This window comes from Alligator mississippiensis, chromosome 3 (assembly GCF_030867095.1).
Source record: "Alligator mississippiensis isolate rAllMis1 chromosome 3, rAllMis1, whole genome shotgun sequence".
Classification (NCBI taxonomy): Eukaryota; Metazoa; Chordata; order Crocodylia; family Alligatoridae; genus Alligator; species Alligator mississippiensis.
In genome coordinates this window covers 19,628,479-19,645,005 of record NC_081826.1, presented here as the reverse complement: position 1 = coordinate 19,645,005, position 16,527 = coordinate 19,628,479, and the positions used below count along the sequence as shown (strand labels likewise).

At 44.8% G+C, this 16,527-nt stretch overlaps 1 protein-coding gene across 10 annotated transcripts in view; it reads right to left on the bottom strand.

The window, feature by feature from the left end:
• Nucleotides 1-243: 243 nt before the first annotated feature.
• MTSS1 (MTSS I-BAR domain containing 1) overlaps nt 244-16,527 on the bottom strand; it is a 167,821-nt gene continuing 151,537 nt past the window's right edge. For 2 of the 10 annotated variants that reach the window (XM_014611477.2, XM_059723763.1), the window contains 7 exons: nt 15,615-15,825; nt 10,313-10,432; nt 9,191-9,385; nt 6,909-7,073; nt 5,987-6,149; nt 4,294-4,398; nt 244-3,142 (listed from right to left, as the gene is read on the bottom strand). In XM_014611477.2, the coding sequence (XP_014466963.1) occupies nt 2,454-3,142; nt 4,294-4,398; nt 5,987-6,149; nt 6,909-7,073; nt 9,191-9,385; nt 10,313-10,432; nt 15,615-15,825 (1,648 nt within the window). In that variant the 3' untranslated portion in view covers nt 244-2,453. The remainder of the gene's footprint in view (nt 3,143-4,293; nt 4,399-5,986; nt 6,150-6,908; nt 7,074-9,190; nt 9,386-10,312; nt 10,433-15,614; nt 15,826-16,527) is intronic. The other 8 variants (XM_059723761.1, XM_019481757.2, XM_014611481.3 and 5 more) reach the window with 8 other exon arrangements.

The following is a 16,527-nucleotide window of genomic DNA, read 5'->3' as shown; positions in this document are numbered from 1 at the left end:
TGTAACAGAGGAAAGGGCAGGAAAATATATTGCATTCATCATTTAGTCAGCTGTTATTCTACCTTGCCTCAGCCCACCTCTTCCAGAAGCATGCAAACAAAGCTATATGACTTTCAAGATCTCTTCTCTAAATGTCTGCTTACTTCTGGGCATGAAGTATACTTGAAGTTCAGCTGTCACTTGAATCTGAAGCTAGATTCCCTGAAGAGGTGTGGTTTGTTTTCAACAACTGAAACACAGGAGTTTTCCAGCAGTTCTTTATTTATAATGTAGGCTGAAGCAATCATTACAATGTAGAAGGGAGACACAGTTACAGCAATTATTTATACCAGTTTAGAACAAAAAACTGCACACAGAGAGGTCAACTCTCAGTACAAACTAGCAACTAAACCACAATAATTTACCATTAGAAACATTTTATTTTTAGCTGTGACACTGCTTTTACAATATGCAAAAACACAAACAATAGAACTATCCAAAGGGTCTTGTCACATTCTTTCTACATTGAATTTGGCAACATTTTATATTAAATTTTACTGAGATTATACTAACGTTTAAGAACTAAACAAGTGAAAAGCTGTACTCCGGTACAGTTACATCCATTTATTTCAAAGGTTTAAATAACACTTTTACCTATTATCTCCTATCAGTTTTTGTTTAAGCAAAAACCATCTCAAAGCCTCATTTGCACAATGCATCAGCTACTTGATTCAAGATTGGTGGGCTACACCACAGGCACTACTGTTTATTATATTCTGTAAGAAGGAGCTTGTTTTTCAAAGAAAGGAAGGTTTAACATCTTCTAAGAATCATGCCTTTTTTGCTTTAAAGCCGTAACAAAAATGTTAAGCAACCACAGCAGTGTAAAATGTTATATAGAACACAGTGACTATACAGTTACAAGGCTCACACCCAATGCAGTTATGTATTAAAGCATAAGAGGTTATGTAGGCAAGACTAGAGCCAAGAGAAATCTGCAGGGTGTCGGGTGCAAACAAGCCCCTTACACAGTTTTTTTGATGCATGTTAACAGTCACAAATGTAAAGAAGTCTGGTGTCGCTCTCATGCACGGTTCTGATGTGGACAGGCAGACTGCAGGTACCCTTTTGGACTGAACACTAGTGTCACCCTGAGTTCTCCACATTTCTCTTGGCTTTAGGAGATGGGTATCGCAGCAATAACTTATTTTTACTTGAAGGAAAAAAAACAACTTATCTATAATTCTATCAATAACATTCCAAAAGTACATTACCTAGGATACAAAAGAGAATATAGTGGTCAGCCTCCCCGTAACATTAAATAAAAATCAGTCACCCCTCCCCCCACCCCCTCCCTTTCAGTATTTAGTAAAAGCCAATCATCTGCCATTTAAAAGAAGGTAAGAAAAACAAGCCCCTGTATCGGAAAGAAACATCTGCAATTTTCTAGATGTCAAGCTGGTTACCGCTGTCAAACCATTAAATGTTTTCTTAAAATATTTGGGCTTTTCAAGGTGCCCAGCCTGCTGGGCACAGTCAGTAAAAGGCATTTTGATATATCTAAGAACTCCCTGCCGACATTTTAAAATGTCTTCACATTTGTAACTGCCTTAAGCCTCTTGAACTTTTTTGAACTTCAATGAAAGGATGAGCAGAACAGAAAGTGAATGAGGAAGAACTAAGCCTACACAGTGACAGCAGCATGCATGTGACTTCAAGTTGTTGCTCTGTGGACAAGAAATGTGGGCGGGGAGGGGGGTTATCTTTAAACACCCAGAGAAACAAACACTGCAATCCAATATGGCTTATTCTGATGCATTTACCATGAAGCTTCTAGTAATTAATCCTACTAGGCTACTTTGTGCAACAGCATCTGCTATTTTGATGGCATTCCCCTCCCGCGTTCTTCCCAAATATTCTACCAATTGCAGGTTTCTTCCTTGCATTATATTGCTTTTATTGTCAATTGCCATTCCTGCTTTTTGTATGAACACATTTCATTATACTTAGATGAGGATCTATTCCTTACTGGTTCACTTAAAAACTTTAAAATAAGTCCCATTTGTGTTTAACCTCACTATTACAAGGCGCTCTAAAAAAGCTTGCAAAAAAGCCAAATGCATTAAATCCCCTTGCTGAAGTTAATGACTTAACTTTGTTCTCCTATGCACTGAAAACTTTACAAAGTTATAAAAAAGTTAAATGGGATTTGGCACCTTCAGAAAATAAAAGCATAGCTTGGATCAAAAATGTGCAGAAACAAAATCGTTGGTATTTACAAATTAAAACACCAGTGAGGAGCATGTCTGTTACTATGCACTTTCTTCTCATTTTCTCTTTTAGAGTATTTTCAAAACTGTCTGTTACCGAGTTTCCTACAAAATCATTTGATTACAGATTGGAATGGATAGAGACAGGTAAGGTTTTGTCACAGTTCATTCTCAGTGACTAGTACTCTGGCAGTGTTCTCACGTCTAGGAAATACGAGGTGCCGAGCGGTCGTTGGTGGTGGTCTTCTTCAGCTTGACGCCACGGCGAATGGCATTGAGCATGTCTTCACCTTGTGGGGCGTCTCCAGGACTCGTGTCCCCCAGGTCCGACTGTGGCTGGCATGGGGGCGCAAGCATGCTGGAACTCTCCTTCTCACTTTCTTCTCCCTCACTTTCAGGAACTGCTTGCCTCTGTTCATCAGTAGTACTCAGTTTCTGGCTGGGTGGTGGAGGGTTGACAGATGCTTGTCCGCTCCACGAGGAAGAAGGCATGGCTCCTTGGCCACCATCTGCTGAGGGAGACTCAGGACTCTGCTCAGCAGATTCTTCTGCCCCAGCCAGGGTGCCTGGCAGTCCCCCCGGGACGTCTGGTACAGTGGGTGTTTTGACAGGAATGACTGGGGTCTTGATTGGAATAGGGCCTGCCCCGATGGTGCCCCGCCTGACCGAAGGCTTGGTGGAAGGGGTCCGTCTGATGGTTGCTACACCAGGTGTAACTATCACCGGTCCCAGAGTTGTTGGCAGGCCAGCAGTAGAAGCAGGGCGCTTGGCCTGGAACATTCGCCGGTAGGACTGGCTGATGTCGCTGTTTCTCGGAATGGTTGAAGATTTGTCGAATTCTTGTTGTTCTGCCTCCTGGTCACCACTCACTGAGAAATAATCGTAATCTGAAACTGAAACCAAAAACAGCACCATTAGCAGCAAGCTGGAACAAAACGGCTGCGGCAGGCTAGTAAGCGTGAAGCCGAATGGACGCTACTAGTAGCCAGGACAGAGCTACACCACTCAGGGTAGTTGCTGCTCCTAAGCAAGATTCAGCTGATCTGCATTAACTGTTCCATAAGTCTACTCCTATCCTGCAGCAAGTGCAATCATTTATCCCCGAATGAAATGGGTGCTTAACAACTGCAGTTTAAACTGACACTTGCTTCAAGGTGGAGTGGACACATGATGCAGTTACAGCAAGTTCAACTGAACTCTGGTAATCCACCCCCTCAGCCATTATCAGTCGACATAACTTTGTTTGTCCATCCCCTATGTTTTAAGAAACTGTTAGTGGGAGCAGCCCTTGGTAAGGAGAGCCTTTACCAACCTGTGCTAGTCCCCGGACAAAGTCACACCCCTATGGCCTTGTAGCCAAGACTGCCAAGCCTGAAGTCTGGCACCCAAATAAGAGTAGATGATCTTGGAAGTGCTGAGCCCCCACTTCTACCACTAAAGCTAATGAGAGCTGTGAGCACCTAGCACCCTGCAGGGGGAAAGGAAAAATCAGGATGCTCATTTAGGGGCTGACACTGAGGGTCTAGAGTTTCTGAGCTACTGACTTCTATGCTGTGGCAGGATGTGTTTGCTAATGCCTTATTGGGCTAACTATATAGCTGGAGAGAGAGAGCGCGCGTGAGAGCTCAGAAAAAGGTTTCAGGCACAGAATCCCCTTCCTCAGGGTCACCTTGTCTAATGTCTCTCCCAACTAAATAATCCAATAAGAAATATTACCAAAGTAATCCTACTTCTTGCGCATCTCCTGGACCTTCGTGGCTACAACGCCATGGCTGTGACACTGATGCCTGTCACAACCATGCCCCACCATTTTGAATAAAAATGCTTAAATTGCCAAAAAATTGATCCACAGTCCTAGGCTGTAGGTGGCACTGCAGGGTACACACGGTTGCTAGGCCTCAAGGATTTCTGCAGCAAATGAGGAAAAATAGGTGCCAGCCCTGCTAACTCAGCCTAAATCGTGAGAGTTAAGCTGGTTCCTTCCTTCTCACACAAAGGCTGGGCCAACTCAGGCCTTCAGTTACACCTGTGCAACTCCTATTACCTTTAACAGACTTGCCCAGGTGCAACTGATCCAGGCTTAGTCCACAGTTCTGTTGATGCGAGAGGAACGGAATCCGGCTCAGCCCCTCCTTGCTCCCCGCCAGTTCTGAAGGTGAACACAGAAAACCCTTACTGCAATCGTCACATAGCCCCTGACTGTGCTTTCGGCACATCCAGGTTTCAATTACAATTACTAGTTTACACCTGTTCACACCCTCCCTTCTTCCCCTCTCCAAGCAACTCACAAAATGAGGGTGCCAGGAGCTGCACAGAGGATGTAACGCCAAGAACTACAGAGCAAAATCCATGGACTTGCTACTGGCTCGTACGGCACACTTCCCCCCTCCCCACCCTCAGTCCAGTGACATGTTCTACTTAATTTGTCTTTTAAATACAATTCAAAATGCCTGAACAGAGTTTCTATAAAACCAGTGATGCATTTAGGGTGCAATTCACTCCCTGGCAGACAGGCTGCACAAAGCATTTCACAGCACATCAGCCCTCAAGGGCTGACTCAGTCCCATCATTTCTTCAGCAATGTGCAGTTTTGGACTCCATGTTTCAAAAAGGACATGGGAACATTAGAGAGGCTCCAGAGGTGGACAACAAAAATGATAAAGGGCTTGGGAGGCAAGTCCTACAAGGAAAGGCTGAAGGAGCTAGGCACATTCAGCTTACAGAAAAGGCATGTAAGAAGGGACATGAGAGCAGCCTTTAAGAGCTGCCATAAAGAAGAAGGAGGACACATTTTCTTTCTTGCTGTAGAGGAGGACACAGACCAATGGCTTGAAGTCTCAGCAAAGCAGGTTTAGACTGGATATCAGGAAGAACTTCCAGTCAGAGCAGCGAGCCAGGAGAACAGACTGCCCAAGGAAGTTGTGGCATCTCCATTACTGAAGGTGTTCAAGAAGAGAGTCCCTGGTCAGAGAGGATCTAGACATAGCTATGCCTATGTTCTGCTGTGGGTTTTTCCCATGCTTCTGAGCTTTGCTGTTTGCCACATGGTAGTGGGGAGAATTCCCTCCCAGCCCATGTAGCAGGGTTTTGTTTTGTGGGTTTTTTGTTTTGTATTTTTAAGTCTTCCTCAAATGCACTGTGTGCTGGCTGTAGCCAACGCTTGGGATTTTGACTGGAGTGTGCCAACACTCTCTTGCTGGGGCTTAAAGTTGAAGGTTCCTGGCTAGAGGGTCTTGCTCCTCCGCTCAGCATCAGACCAATCATCATATTTGGGGTCACGAAGGAATTTTACCCCACGGTCAGACAAACAAGCTGTGTGTGTGGGGGGGGGGGGGGTTGCCTTCCTTGGCAGCAGGGCGCATGGCCCTCTTCCTGGGATCTCTCGAGCATGAATTAACAACCTAACACAGGCTGGTTGCTGTGGTCTTCCTGCTTTACCTGTGGTAAAGCCTACCTGTGCTTTACCCTTCCAGACCTACTTCTCTGACTTTGCACTTGTTTAAGAGAAAAAAGGGCTGAGAACCTTGTGAGATAGATGTATTGCTAACATTCAGCTCACACTTATACCTGAAATCCCTTCAGCAAAATAAAATGAGCTTTTCCCTTGTCCCATTACTGGCCCTGCAACAGAGCTTCATTTCCTGAATCCAAATCCTTTAGTACCAAGGGGGCAGGGCCTGAGATAGCCCTTGTTAGGAGTGTAGCACCTGGGCATAAGTAAATTCAGCGTCATTTACCTTGTGATGGAATAGTGTCCTCTGAACAGCAAGGCGTGGTGGTCTGAGTGCTGTAGCCACTGGAACACTGTAAGGAATCCCTGCTGCTTCTCTGGGTGTCCAGCTGCAGACCCCTTGTCAGAGCCAAAGCCAGCTCCTCACATGCTTCCATCTCCTCTCCTTGCTAGGGACACAGAGAACGGCATTTCATTGCATTTATGAATGGTTTGGTCAGGTCAATACATAGGAGCCCTCCCTTAGCTTGGTCCTGCCCCCATCATGTCCTTTGGAACCTGGCATCACCACCACAACCCACCAGGACGTTTTAAACCAGTGGTGCTCAACCTTTCGGGGTGGTGGGCCTGGTGCTTGCAGTCTGGCTGTGCCTCAGGTCAGCAATCCCCTCTGGTACCAGAGTGGGGAGCAAAGGGGACAGGAACTGGCAGCCAATGTTGGAGTGGGGAGGGAGCAAGCATGAGCTTACCTCTTATTCAGTGTCTGCCATAGGGGAGTGGGGAAGGAAAAAGGAGGGAGAGAAGAAGGAGTGCCTGCCTTAAGGGAAGGGAGAGGGAAAGAGCAGAGGGTGTGGAGGGGATCAGGTGCATGGCTGGGAAGGGGACACCCTGGGCTGAGCTCCTTGACACTAAATCCTTGACACTAAATCCCCTGTGCTGCAGACCAGATCCAGTCACTTCACGGCCTGGACCTGGCCCACAGGTCGGAGGCTGAGCACCACTGTTTTAAACCATTAAGAGACAGGCATTGCATGTGACAGCAAATGGTAGTTTCTGAATCATGCACAAGGCTTCCTATGACTGCCGGAGCTCTATCGTTCTGTGTCTGTACAGTGAGATGCCCCAGCCAAAAGCACATGAAACAACACTCCTGCAATCACCAACAGACATGTCCCCTCTGCACTGGACTGGTTAGTAAAGAGCATTACCCTTGTGGCTGCTGACACAGTCATACTCCGAGGTCTCTGGGCCTCCTCAGTGGGCAGAAGTGGTCCGCTCTGGGCTCCTCCATTAGGGTCTGGCTCACGTTTTTCTTTGCGGCGTTGCAAGGTGTTTGCCGTAGGCTGGTCATAGGGGCCGGGCTTAGACCAATCCTAAGGAAATGTTTGCATTAGGAGACATGCTTTCTCCATGGAACTACAGTCATTCCCACTACATGGCAATATCAATACAGCACATTGTGTATCATAGTATATAGGTGCACTACTTAATCTGAGGTTACCTGGAAAAACTTCCTAGTGCAAAAACTACTTCTGCTAACCTACTGCCCCTTTAAACAGAGGTACCTAAAATATTAAAATACCTTAGTTCTCTCCATATGAGCCTTTCAGTTGTTTAAGGGCTAACATTTCAGAACTATAAAGGCGTACACTTGCAAACCACCACAAATGGGCAAATGCAGTGCATCTGCAAAGGCCAGTTAGCCATTCATGAGTCCTTCTGCATATGCAAGAGATGGAGCACACCACATCCCGTGCACACAGCTCTGAATGCCCCCAGAAGTAGAAATGTACATATTTTGAAGCCTACTCATCAGCTTTAATCCAGGCTGTAGTTATGAGCTGCGAGGAGACTGTTTCTTCTCCTTTCCACACAGATGTGAAATGCACTGAGGCTTGGGCGATTACTCAAGCTGACAGGGATGCATTCACTTAGGGATCTACCAAGCAGTGAAACTCCAGGTGAAGCTGGGGCCTGTGTACCAAACAAAGTATCTAGCACAGATGGCAGATTCACTGACCACCTACTCCATAGGTCCCAAAGTACTAATGCTCAATTACCTGTAGGGCCTCATCTCCTTCCCCAACAGGGACAACTTGGAGACCACTGACAGCAGGTTAGCTGCTAATTACCTACTCCAGTGCCATCTCCAAATCAATGGCTTCATGACAAGCCAGGTCTCTGCAGCAGATTTCTGTTGGCACAGGCTGTCAGGGCTGATGAGGTTCCTGACCGACAGAGCTATGGTGGCAGAAACCCCTGGTGTAGAGACTGACACAAAGCCCAGCTATGCCCAAAACACTTTGCCAGTACAGTACTTCTCACACCAGTCTCTTGCTCCAGTAGATGCAGCTGAAGATGCTCAAGACCCACAGTTATCATTACTCTCCTCTGCATGTGGTTTGCCAAGAGTCAGCCCTATGGTCTCCACATACTGGACTGGGGAAGTACGGGACACTTATGTGTAAAATCTCAGAGCTAACAAGGGGCAGTCTCCAGAGCCAGGAGTTATTTGAAAAAGGCCTTCTTACTAATTAATTTCCTGGGAGCATATGTAACGTTGGAACAAATCCATGGCCATCTAGCAGGTCAGGGTTCCCGGAGGTCAGGGCCACACAGAGCCTCAACATTATCAAGGAGAAAAAAGCTTCAACCCATTTACTCCAGACACAAGCTCTTCCTCCCACTTGCAAGCAGGGAGCAGTACTGGAGTGATGAGGCAATGGGGCAGTCCCCATGACATCCACCAATGAACTGGTTAAAGTAACACAGTAGCAGAGTGCTTTAGGCACCTCACTACAGCTCCAGAAGCAGGCATTTGACCCCATTCTGGGTTGGTGCCAAAGGCTGCTCCCAGTCTACACAGCAGTAAATGTGTACCTCACCACCCACCTGGAGTGGGTAAGTCAAAGGCTGCCAGACATGAGGTTAGCTACAGAAGCTGGCATGCCTTCATCATGCCACCCCATGAGCCATTAAGCTCAGGAGGACCCAGGACCTTTTTGGCTTCCTCTGCATGTCCTGACTCATTCATTACAATACTTAAAAATAATACGTGCATCTTGTTACACAGCGTAAGAAACAACATTTTCACTAAACAAATGCTGTGCCAACCCTGCACTTGCGACCTCAGGGTGGGTGCTGAAACACTTACAGACATCTGGCTCCCAGCAGCAGAAGACCCAGAGTGCATTCAAGCCAAGATGCCTCCTCCCCTTTCCAAAATCTGACCGTCATCCACTTGTTAAAAGGAACGCAAGTACTAATATCAGACTGTTCCTGTTCATTCTGAAATGCCTATTACCTTCCTTTAGATCATTATATTTATCATTGCATGACTCTAGTAAATGTTTAGCACCTATCTCCACTCTGCTATGGTATTAAAATAGCCAAATGAACTGGTAATTATGTGGGATTTGAAATGCTACAACTATAGTGGGTCGTGTAGGCATGGAGAGGAGAGTGCTGCTACAATGAAAGAAACACAAACCTTCCAGCTAGGGATCTTAGATGATGGTAACATGCCAGGCCCAATGGTGTAATAATGAACGTAGTCTGGATGGAGGGCTGAGGAAGCCCGACTCCATGCGCGGGATGCAGGCAGGTAATGAGGGAAAGAACCTGCACCAAATGAAGCTACGGATGGGTCACTTGGTAAACTACAGTGATAAAACCCATTATACAACTGGAAATGAAAAACACAAACAAAAACAAAGAAATTAATATAAACAGGATGAATATGGAAATACACAGCCACACATGCTCTAAGGGGAGAGACATTCCTCGTATTTCAAAGCAAAAACTGAGAACTGCGGCAAACAAACAATGGGGAGGAAATCAGTACGGTGTTTGCTCCTGAAAGATTGTTTGAAAATTGTTACTGAAATAACAAATTTCCACACACAATCTAGAAATTATTTTCTCTGGGCTGAGCCACTTTGCCCAATCTCTGGTGGAGATGGCATGCTGCATCGAGTCTCAACAGGTTGGTTATGCCGACTCTGGACACCGAACCTCAAACATCTCCAAAGCTGAAAGCCTTCGCATGTTGATGTCATTCATGGCATACAACAAAACAGAGCAGAGAAAGCATGCAGCCCCAGAAAATGACTATCCCAGCAGCATGAGAGGGGAGGGAAGAAAAAAATAAAAAAATTAAAAAAAAAAATGGCAAGGATTACCAGATGTAAATGGACTAATACCGACTTCCTCCCCCAGATCCAGAATGTATCCCAAGCTTATTCTAGCCTGCTGTTTTGTTCTGTTTTTAAACGTACTTGAGTTGCTTAGAGAGTAATGCATGCTACATAATTTAGGGAAAGAAACCTGGACAGTAAAACGTGGACAAGATCTTTTAGGCAGCCTCCTGCCATGCTATGGCTGCACTTTTTCCAGAAAGCCACCACTGTTACGTTGCCATAGTTTGCAGGTCATCCCAACTGGCACTTTAAGACATGTTTCACCATGGTTTACTTATTCGTTAAAGGGGAGCATATAACAGTTCTTCACAGGGAGGAAAATCTTAGCTGCATGTCCCATGCATGTCGTTCGCATCACTGAACCAGGAGAACAAGCTTAAAGACTGGTATGTCTGCGAGATGAAATGTTTCACCTTCTCTGTGGAGGCCCAAGCCCCCATGGTGGAGCCTGAGCTGACTGAGGTGGGGGAACTGCACTCGCTCACTGACTGGCAGGTTTCAGAGGCTTCTGAAGAGGCAGAGCTGGACGAATTCTGCAGCATAAAACGGCACCGCGACACCGCAGAGAAAAGAAAACAAGCCACCAAAAAAAAGAAAGAGGGGTTGGGGTGACAAAGCGCACACAGACAGACAAACACAGGAGAAGGGGAAGGATGAGAGAAGCAGAGGGTTAGGCATTAATCATTATAAACTGCTCAAAACCATCACTAATGATCAGCAATTTAACAAGAGAAAAAGCCAGAACAGTTCCTTAAGACGGAGGCCAGCTGCACTGGGGTGAGAGGCCTCCGTTTCCTCGCACCTGATCCCTCGCCGTGCCTGCACCTGCAATTGGAGGGCCCAGTCCTGTCGGGGGACGAGACCCTGCCTGTAACAAGTCGATGAAGCTGAGAAACTCAGCACATCGCACAACTAGGTCTTCAACGCACTTGATCTGTTTGATATCAAATGCGTGTCATCCCAGAGCTCGCTACGTAAGGATTCAGCCTGCCTGCAGGAAGGTGAACAGGAAATGCCACTGGTGTTTACACGTGCTGGAGTTTTTCTTTGGACACAAAGCTCGGCTGAGTCTTTGGGTTCGAGTCATGATTCCTACTGGCTGCAAAGTTGCAACGTTCACCTTTCCTCTGGTGTCTTCTCCCTGCCTGCACTGATCGGGGCTGCCTTACAGCATGCTCTGCACAGATCTGAGCAGCGCTTTGCAGAGTGACATGTAGCAGGTTACTACCCTTGGAGGAATCCTATCTGGTCTGTCAGTGTGACCTTATTTGTTTCAGTCTGCTCTTCAATAACCTTCTTGGTCAACACACACAGTTCTTCATGCTCTGGGCCACTGCCTCACTTTTCTATGAAACTGCACTTCACATCTATTAGCCTATTGACCTGCAAAAACCTTAGAGCTATCTCCATCTGCTGGCATTCTTTATTCACTCTGTTTTCAATTCACATACAGCACTTCTGCCCAAAAACGTACTAGACATGCATCTTCCTTCTGCAATGGTGTTTCCTAGAAAGACAAAATCCCACTGAAAAGCCTGATTTCCCAGGGAACTCTACTAAATCCTGCACTTGATCTGGATCAAATCTGAAGCAACTGCATGTAGAGAACTTGTGAAAGTTTCCTTCTGTGAAAGACTAGCAATGTAAGGTGAGTTCCTGATAGGACCTGATCAGTGCTCTTCCCAGAGAAGTTAAGGCTCTTCTGAGATGGTCTCCTACCTATTCACTGAGACTTAGCACTTCAACAAATGCTTTCTGGAAATGCAGGTAAACTTCTCCTGTGTTTTAGTCTGGATCATTGGAGTGAGGGACTGCATCATCCTCACTCAAATAATCCAGACTAAAACACAGGAGAAGTGGAAAACACTGAGGCTGTGTCTCCATGAGACAATACTGCGCAGTGGTTACTGCACGTTTTATTTAGCACTTGTTTATGCAAGTACTAAATAAATGTGCAGGAACCCGAGTGCAGTAAATCCAAAGAAGTGATTTTCCTGCTTTACTCAGCATTGGTGAGACCACAGCTGGAGTATTCGTCCAGTTCTGGGCACCGCTCTCCTCCTCATCAGCAGAGTCCCATCACCTTCCTGATTTGTACAAGCAGAAGCCAATTTACAAAGCAAGCTTGCCCTGTATTTCTGATCTACTTTCCATTTTTAGGTGATCTGCTTCTCTCTACTCTATATGGGAAAACTTCAAGAATGCTACTTTATTGTTAGTAAAATTAGACCCTGCACTTCGAGAACAGCATTTGTTTTGCTCCAATTGTTCTTCCAACTTGTTTCGTCTGCTTATTCTTTTACAAAGACACCGTGCAATTTTCACTCTCATCGGGCTGTTTCAAGAAAGCCTCTTCAACTGTGTCCATAACTTTCACTGCCCTCTGTCCTGACCAGATGCAAGCCAGGATGAATTTCAAGAGCAGCCTCTGACTGTGTAATTATTGCCAACTTTCCTCCAGTGCGTTTCTCATGTTATAAAACACAAGGCATTTCATGTTCACTCAGAGGTGTTCGTAAGTCCAATAAACAGAGCACTTGATCACTGATGCTCCTAAGCCCAGGTTTGTCTGTTGTGCCTGGCTGTGCTTAGCTTCAGGGGGTGAAACACCCTGCATGGGCAGCAGTCCCAAAAGCAATTTTAGGCTTTCTCTGCCAGTGGTTTCTACCAACATACTTTTGTTTGTTTTACACACTTGTAAAAACCACCTGTGGTCATTCCAACCCCACCTGTTCAAGACTGGCCTTGTGATTGCCGAGTGCAAAAAAAGCTTGTTTATATTCTGTGCAAAGACTAATGACCTTTGAGGTCCCTTCAACACCTTGATTTTGACTGCTTAGCAATACTCAGTTAACATTTGAGTCATTAGGAATGAAGTACTTCTTAGAGCTTTACTTGTCAGGACATACTATGGACCATGCTCTGACATCCTTAGTCCCTGAAGTTGATAGAAATGTACCTGGAAAAAAGGCTATTAAGCCAGAGTAAGAGCATCAGAATCTAGCCCTTTTTGTCCAGTTTCTGTCCAGGGTGTGTGTCAGCTATCTTGACACTTTTCCACAACAGCCTTCATTTTGCCCTTGAGGATCAATGACAGACTAAATAACCCTTTACCTCTGCTGAAATCTGAACCCTGCTCATCGGACTGCCCCATTATTGCCCATTTAAAAAAAAAAAAAAAAAGATTTATTCTTAAACTGCTAATTGGAAAAGTGTTGTTGTATGCTTGCTTAAAATTTGGGTAGATGTATAAAACCAACTTCCTGTAGCCTGACTGGAATTTATTCCACAGTTTGACTCCCTTTACACGGTGCAATGTACCCGGTCCCTTTCTGCATCTTTTCATCCATCACCGAAACAAAACAAATACGTATTGTTTAAGGTGACAAAAGCATGTTAATAAACATCAATCCATTGAGTTAATAAAACCCATCAGCAGCAAAAGGTCAATCAGTACAGGGAGTAGTGCTTTTTATCCGTTTAAAACTCCCTGCTCCCCAGAACGTTGATGTTAGAAACAATGACACTCAGGTTTCAAAAACATTCAGCAAACAGTAAATGTGCATCTTCCCCCTCCCCAGCTTTGGGAGTACGATACCAGAACAGAAGTCTGTGAAGTTAGGCACACACAACATAAAATACACTGCATATTCAACAGCCTCCCAATAAATTTACCCTTGCATTTTTTTTTGTCAGCAACGCACACATTTTACTTAGTGCTGCACATACAAAACAAGACACAAGCCAAAATGAAGCAGTCAGGCAGTGATGCATCACTTTCACCTTGAGAAAAAGATACATGGAGTAAGAGATGTGGAATCTGCACCTGTTCATTATATGAACATGCTACACTAGAAAAGTCAAAGAAAATAGCAGTAGGTCTCAGCTATTGCTCTCCTAGAGCTCCAGAATAACCGCAGTGGCGTTTGGGTTGCTTTGTCACTTTGTGCATCACAAAATGAAGTAAAATGATACTTGGAGTCACCCCTCAGTTCCACTGTTACTTCAGTTTACACCAACTAAGCAGCTGTTAAAGTACAGATGAATGCGTCTCCAACTGCGGATGTTGACTATATAAAAGCCTTATCAGAAAAAAAATCCTTCGGCTGCAAACATGACTAGAGTTGTCATATAGCAACTCAGCACACTTTATAGAACTGCTCTGGAACGTTTGAACAGCTAAGGGGATCCCAGTAGCTAAAACCCATATGGTTTAAATTGTCCTTACTAATTCAGTTTGCTTTTTGTCATTCATGCTGCATTTACTTTTTTGCATTTCACTTGAATTAGCCACAGCCAGTCGAAATGGGGTTAAATTTCAGTGACCTGCATGCTGTTCTTAATCACTTTTCTTTTCAGAATATCATCTGTAAGAAAAGAAGCTGCAGTGTCCAGGCTGCAGACGCTGCAGAAGACGCACCCGTTTAGAAACAAAACGTTTCTATTAAAATACTGGAAATAGCAGAGTTGACAACGTTCTGTTTATGGGTACACATTTTGGGCTTGAATTAACCCAACAGTTTTCTTTTTAAGTAATTGCCTTTTTGTTTTATTTCAAGTCCTATTTATCAAATGCTCAGGAAGGAGCAAGGCACTTGATACAGTGATGGAGATGCTGAGAGGAGCAGCCAATGCACTGATGACATCTGCATGGCCTCGTCCTGGTTTCCAGTGGATACAACTGCTACCAAATGGAAAAAGAAAGATCGCCAAAATGCCATGGTTGTTAAAATGCCAGTAAGGGAGCGTTTTTTCCCAAATGATTTCAGTGGTGTTAAGTGACACACAAATCCCAGCAAGATGACAAGGCCCACAATGGGTCTTAATGGTAAGCTTTACAGGTGGGGTTGAGAATTCAGGGAGACAAAGTCAGACAAGGTTCATTTGCTAACAAAGTCTTCATGAGCACAGAATAACAACATTATCGTATTTAAAGTGTGATTTGTGAAATGAAGCCAAATTCAGCTGCTGAAAAAGATACAGCGGACATGTGTGCAAACCACTGTCCAAGTTCTCCAGAAAGTTTTGTAGGATGCTTGATTTGAAACACAAACAGAACAGCAATTCACTTTTATAAAAAAAGACAAAAACATATGATAAAAAGGGCAAAGGATGAAGCCACAGATAAAATCTGATCCTATAAATGCTGACAGTCAAAAGTTCATTGATTTCAATTGGGCCAGGATTTCATCAAATGTTTATAAGGAATGCCTATTAACCTAAACTCCTATTCCCCCCCGCCCAATGTTTGTGTTATTTACTACAAGCTGGTGGATTGACAATCAAAGGGAATAAAGCTATCAACTGAGGGAGGAGACACTCAAATGGACAGAGCAAGTTTTGCCAATGCCACTTATTATGACTCTAAAGGGGCCCTTTGGAAGTAACAGAAGGAGAACAGTGTTCGGCAGGCTCCGTGGTTGGCCTCTGTCCACACTGCTGGAGCTCATACCCACTGTCAAGAAGCTAGTGTGACATGGATGTCTGTCCACTGGAAGCTGAACAGCCACCAGATGTCAACAGCTTGTAATCCTTGTGAACTGAGACAGGATACCTGGGTGAGATTCAACTGAGAATGAATTCCCACAGTTAATGTTTAAAATCCTATTCCCTGATACCAGAAACCTTGCACTGCTTTCTCTGACTCCATGGAAGTCAAGTCAATCATCATATACCGTTCGCATCAAGATAATTGTATTTTACTATTGCACGTACCTGGTTAGGAGCTTCTGGTGGCATGGGGGATGGCGATTTGGACTGGAAAGCATCCTGGGACATGAATCCAGAATCATGGGATGACACACTGGACAATCTCATGGGTGCCTGCTGTGGCAGATTGGAGCTGCGATAGCGATAGTGTGAACTAGGTGAGTGAGAGTGTGAGCCACTTGACCGGGAATCACTACTGTTAACGCTGTTCAGACTGCTGTGAGAGATGAAAGGGAAAGAGAAAGGAAAGGGGAGCAGACAAGACAAAAGGAAGGGTTGGGAAGAGACCGGTACAGTACAATTAACCCTCCAACAAGTCTCTAGCAACAGGCAGCATAAACCAGAAAAAACACAACCAAAAAAAAAAGTGCCAAAAGAACTGGTGAAACCATCAGCAACTGCAGTATCCCTTGTGACCAGAGAAGGAAAATGGCATTTTGTACTCAGTTTCACTTGCTGGGGCTAAATTCTGCCAGCTTGACTTTAAGGCATTGTGAGGAAAGCGTGCAGGATAAGGGAGGCAGAATTTGGTCCTAGGAAGTTTTTTGGAGGAAATGAAACAAATTTCAGGCTTTTTATAACACCATCACTACATGAAGTACTGACAAGCCAATGTTGTTCCTACAGAACAGGCAGCGATGAGTCTAGTATTGATTCCACCACTGAAGTGTGTTTTGGGCCATCTCCAGTAGCATGTCTGAAATGTTAAAGTCACAGCCCCCTGCACACCCAAAAGCTGGAGCCTGAACATGCAAAGTAGAAAGGCAAAGAAACATAGTTCTGGAAAGATGCTTTGGCAGATGGGGACAAATTCATTCTCAGAGCTTCTACAGTAGGTTTCACTGCATGTAAAAGCAAGCTGAAGGCATGGAAAACTACCCCCAAGTATGACGATCATATATTAGTTGGGTAGGAGAGG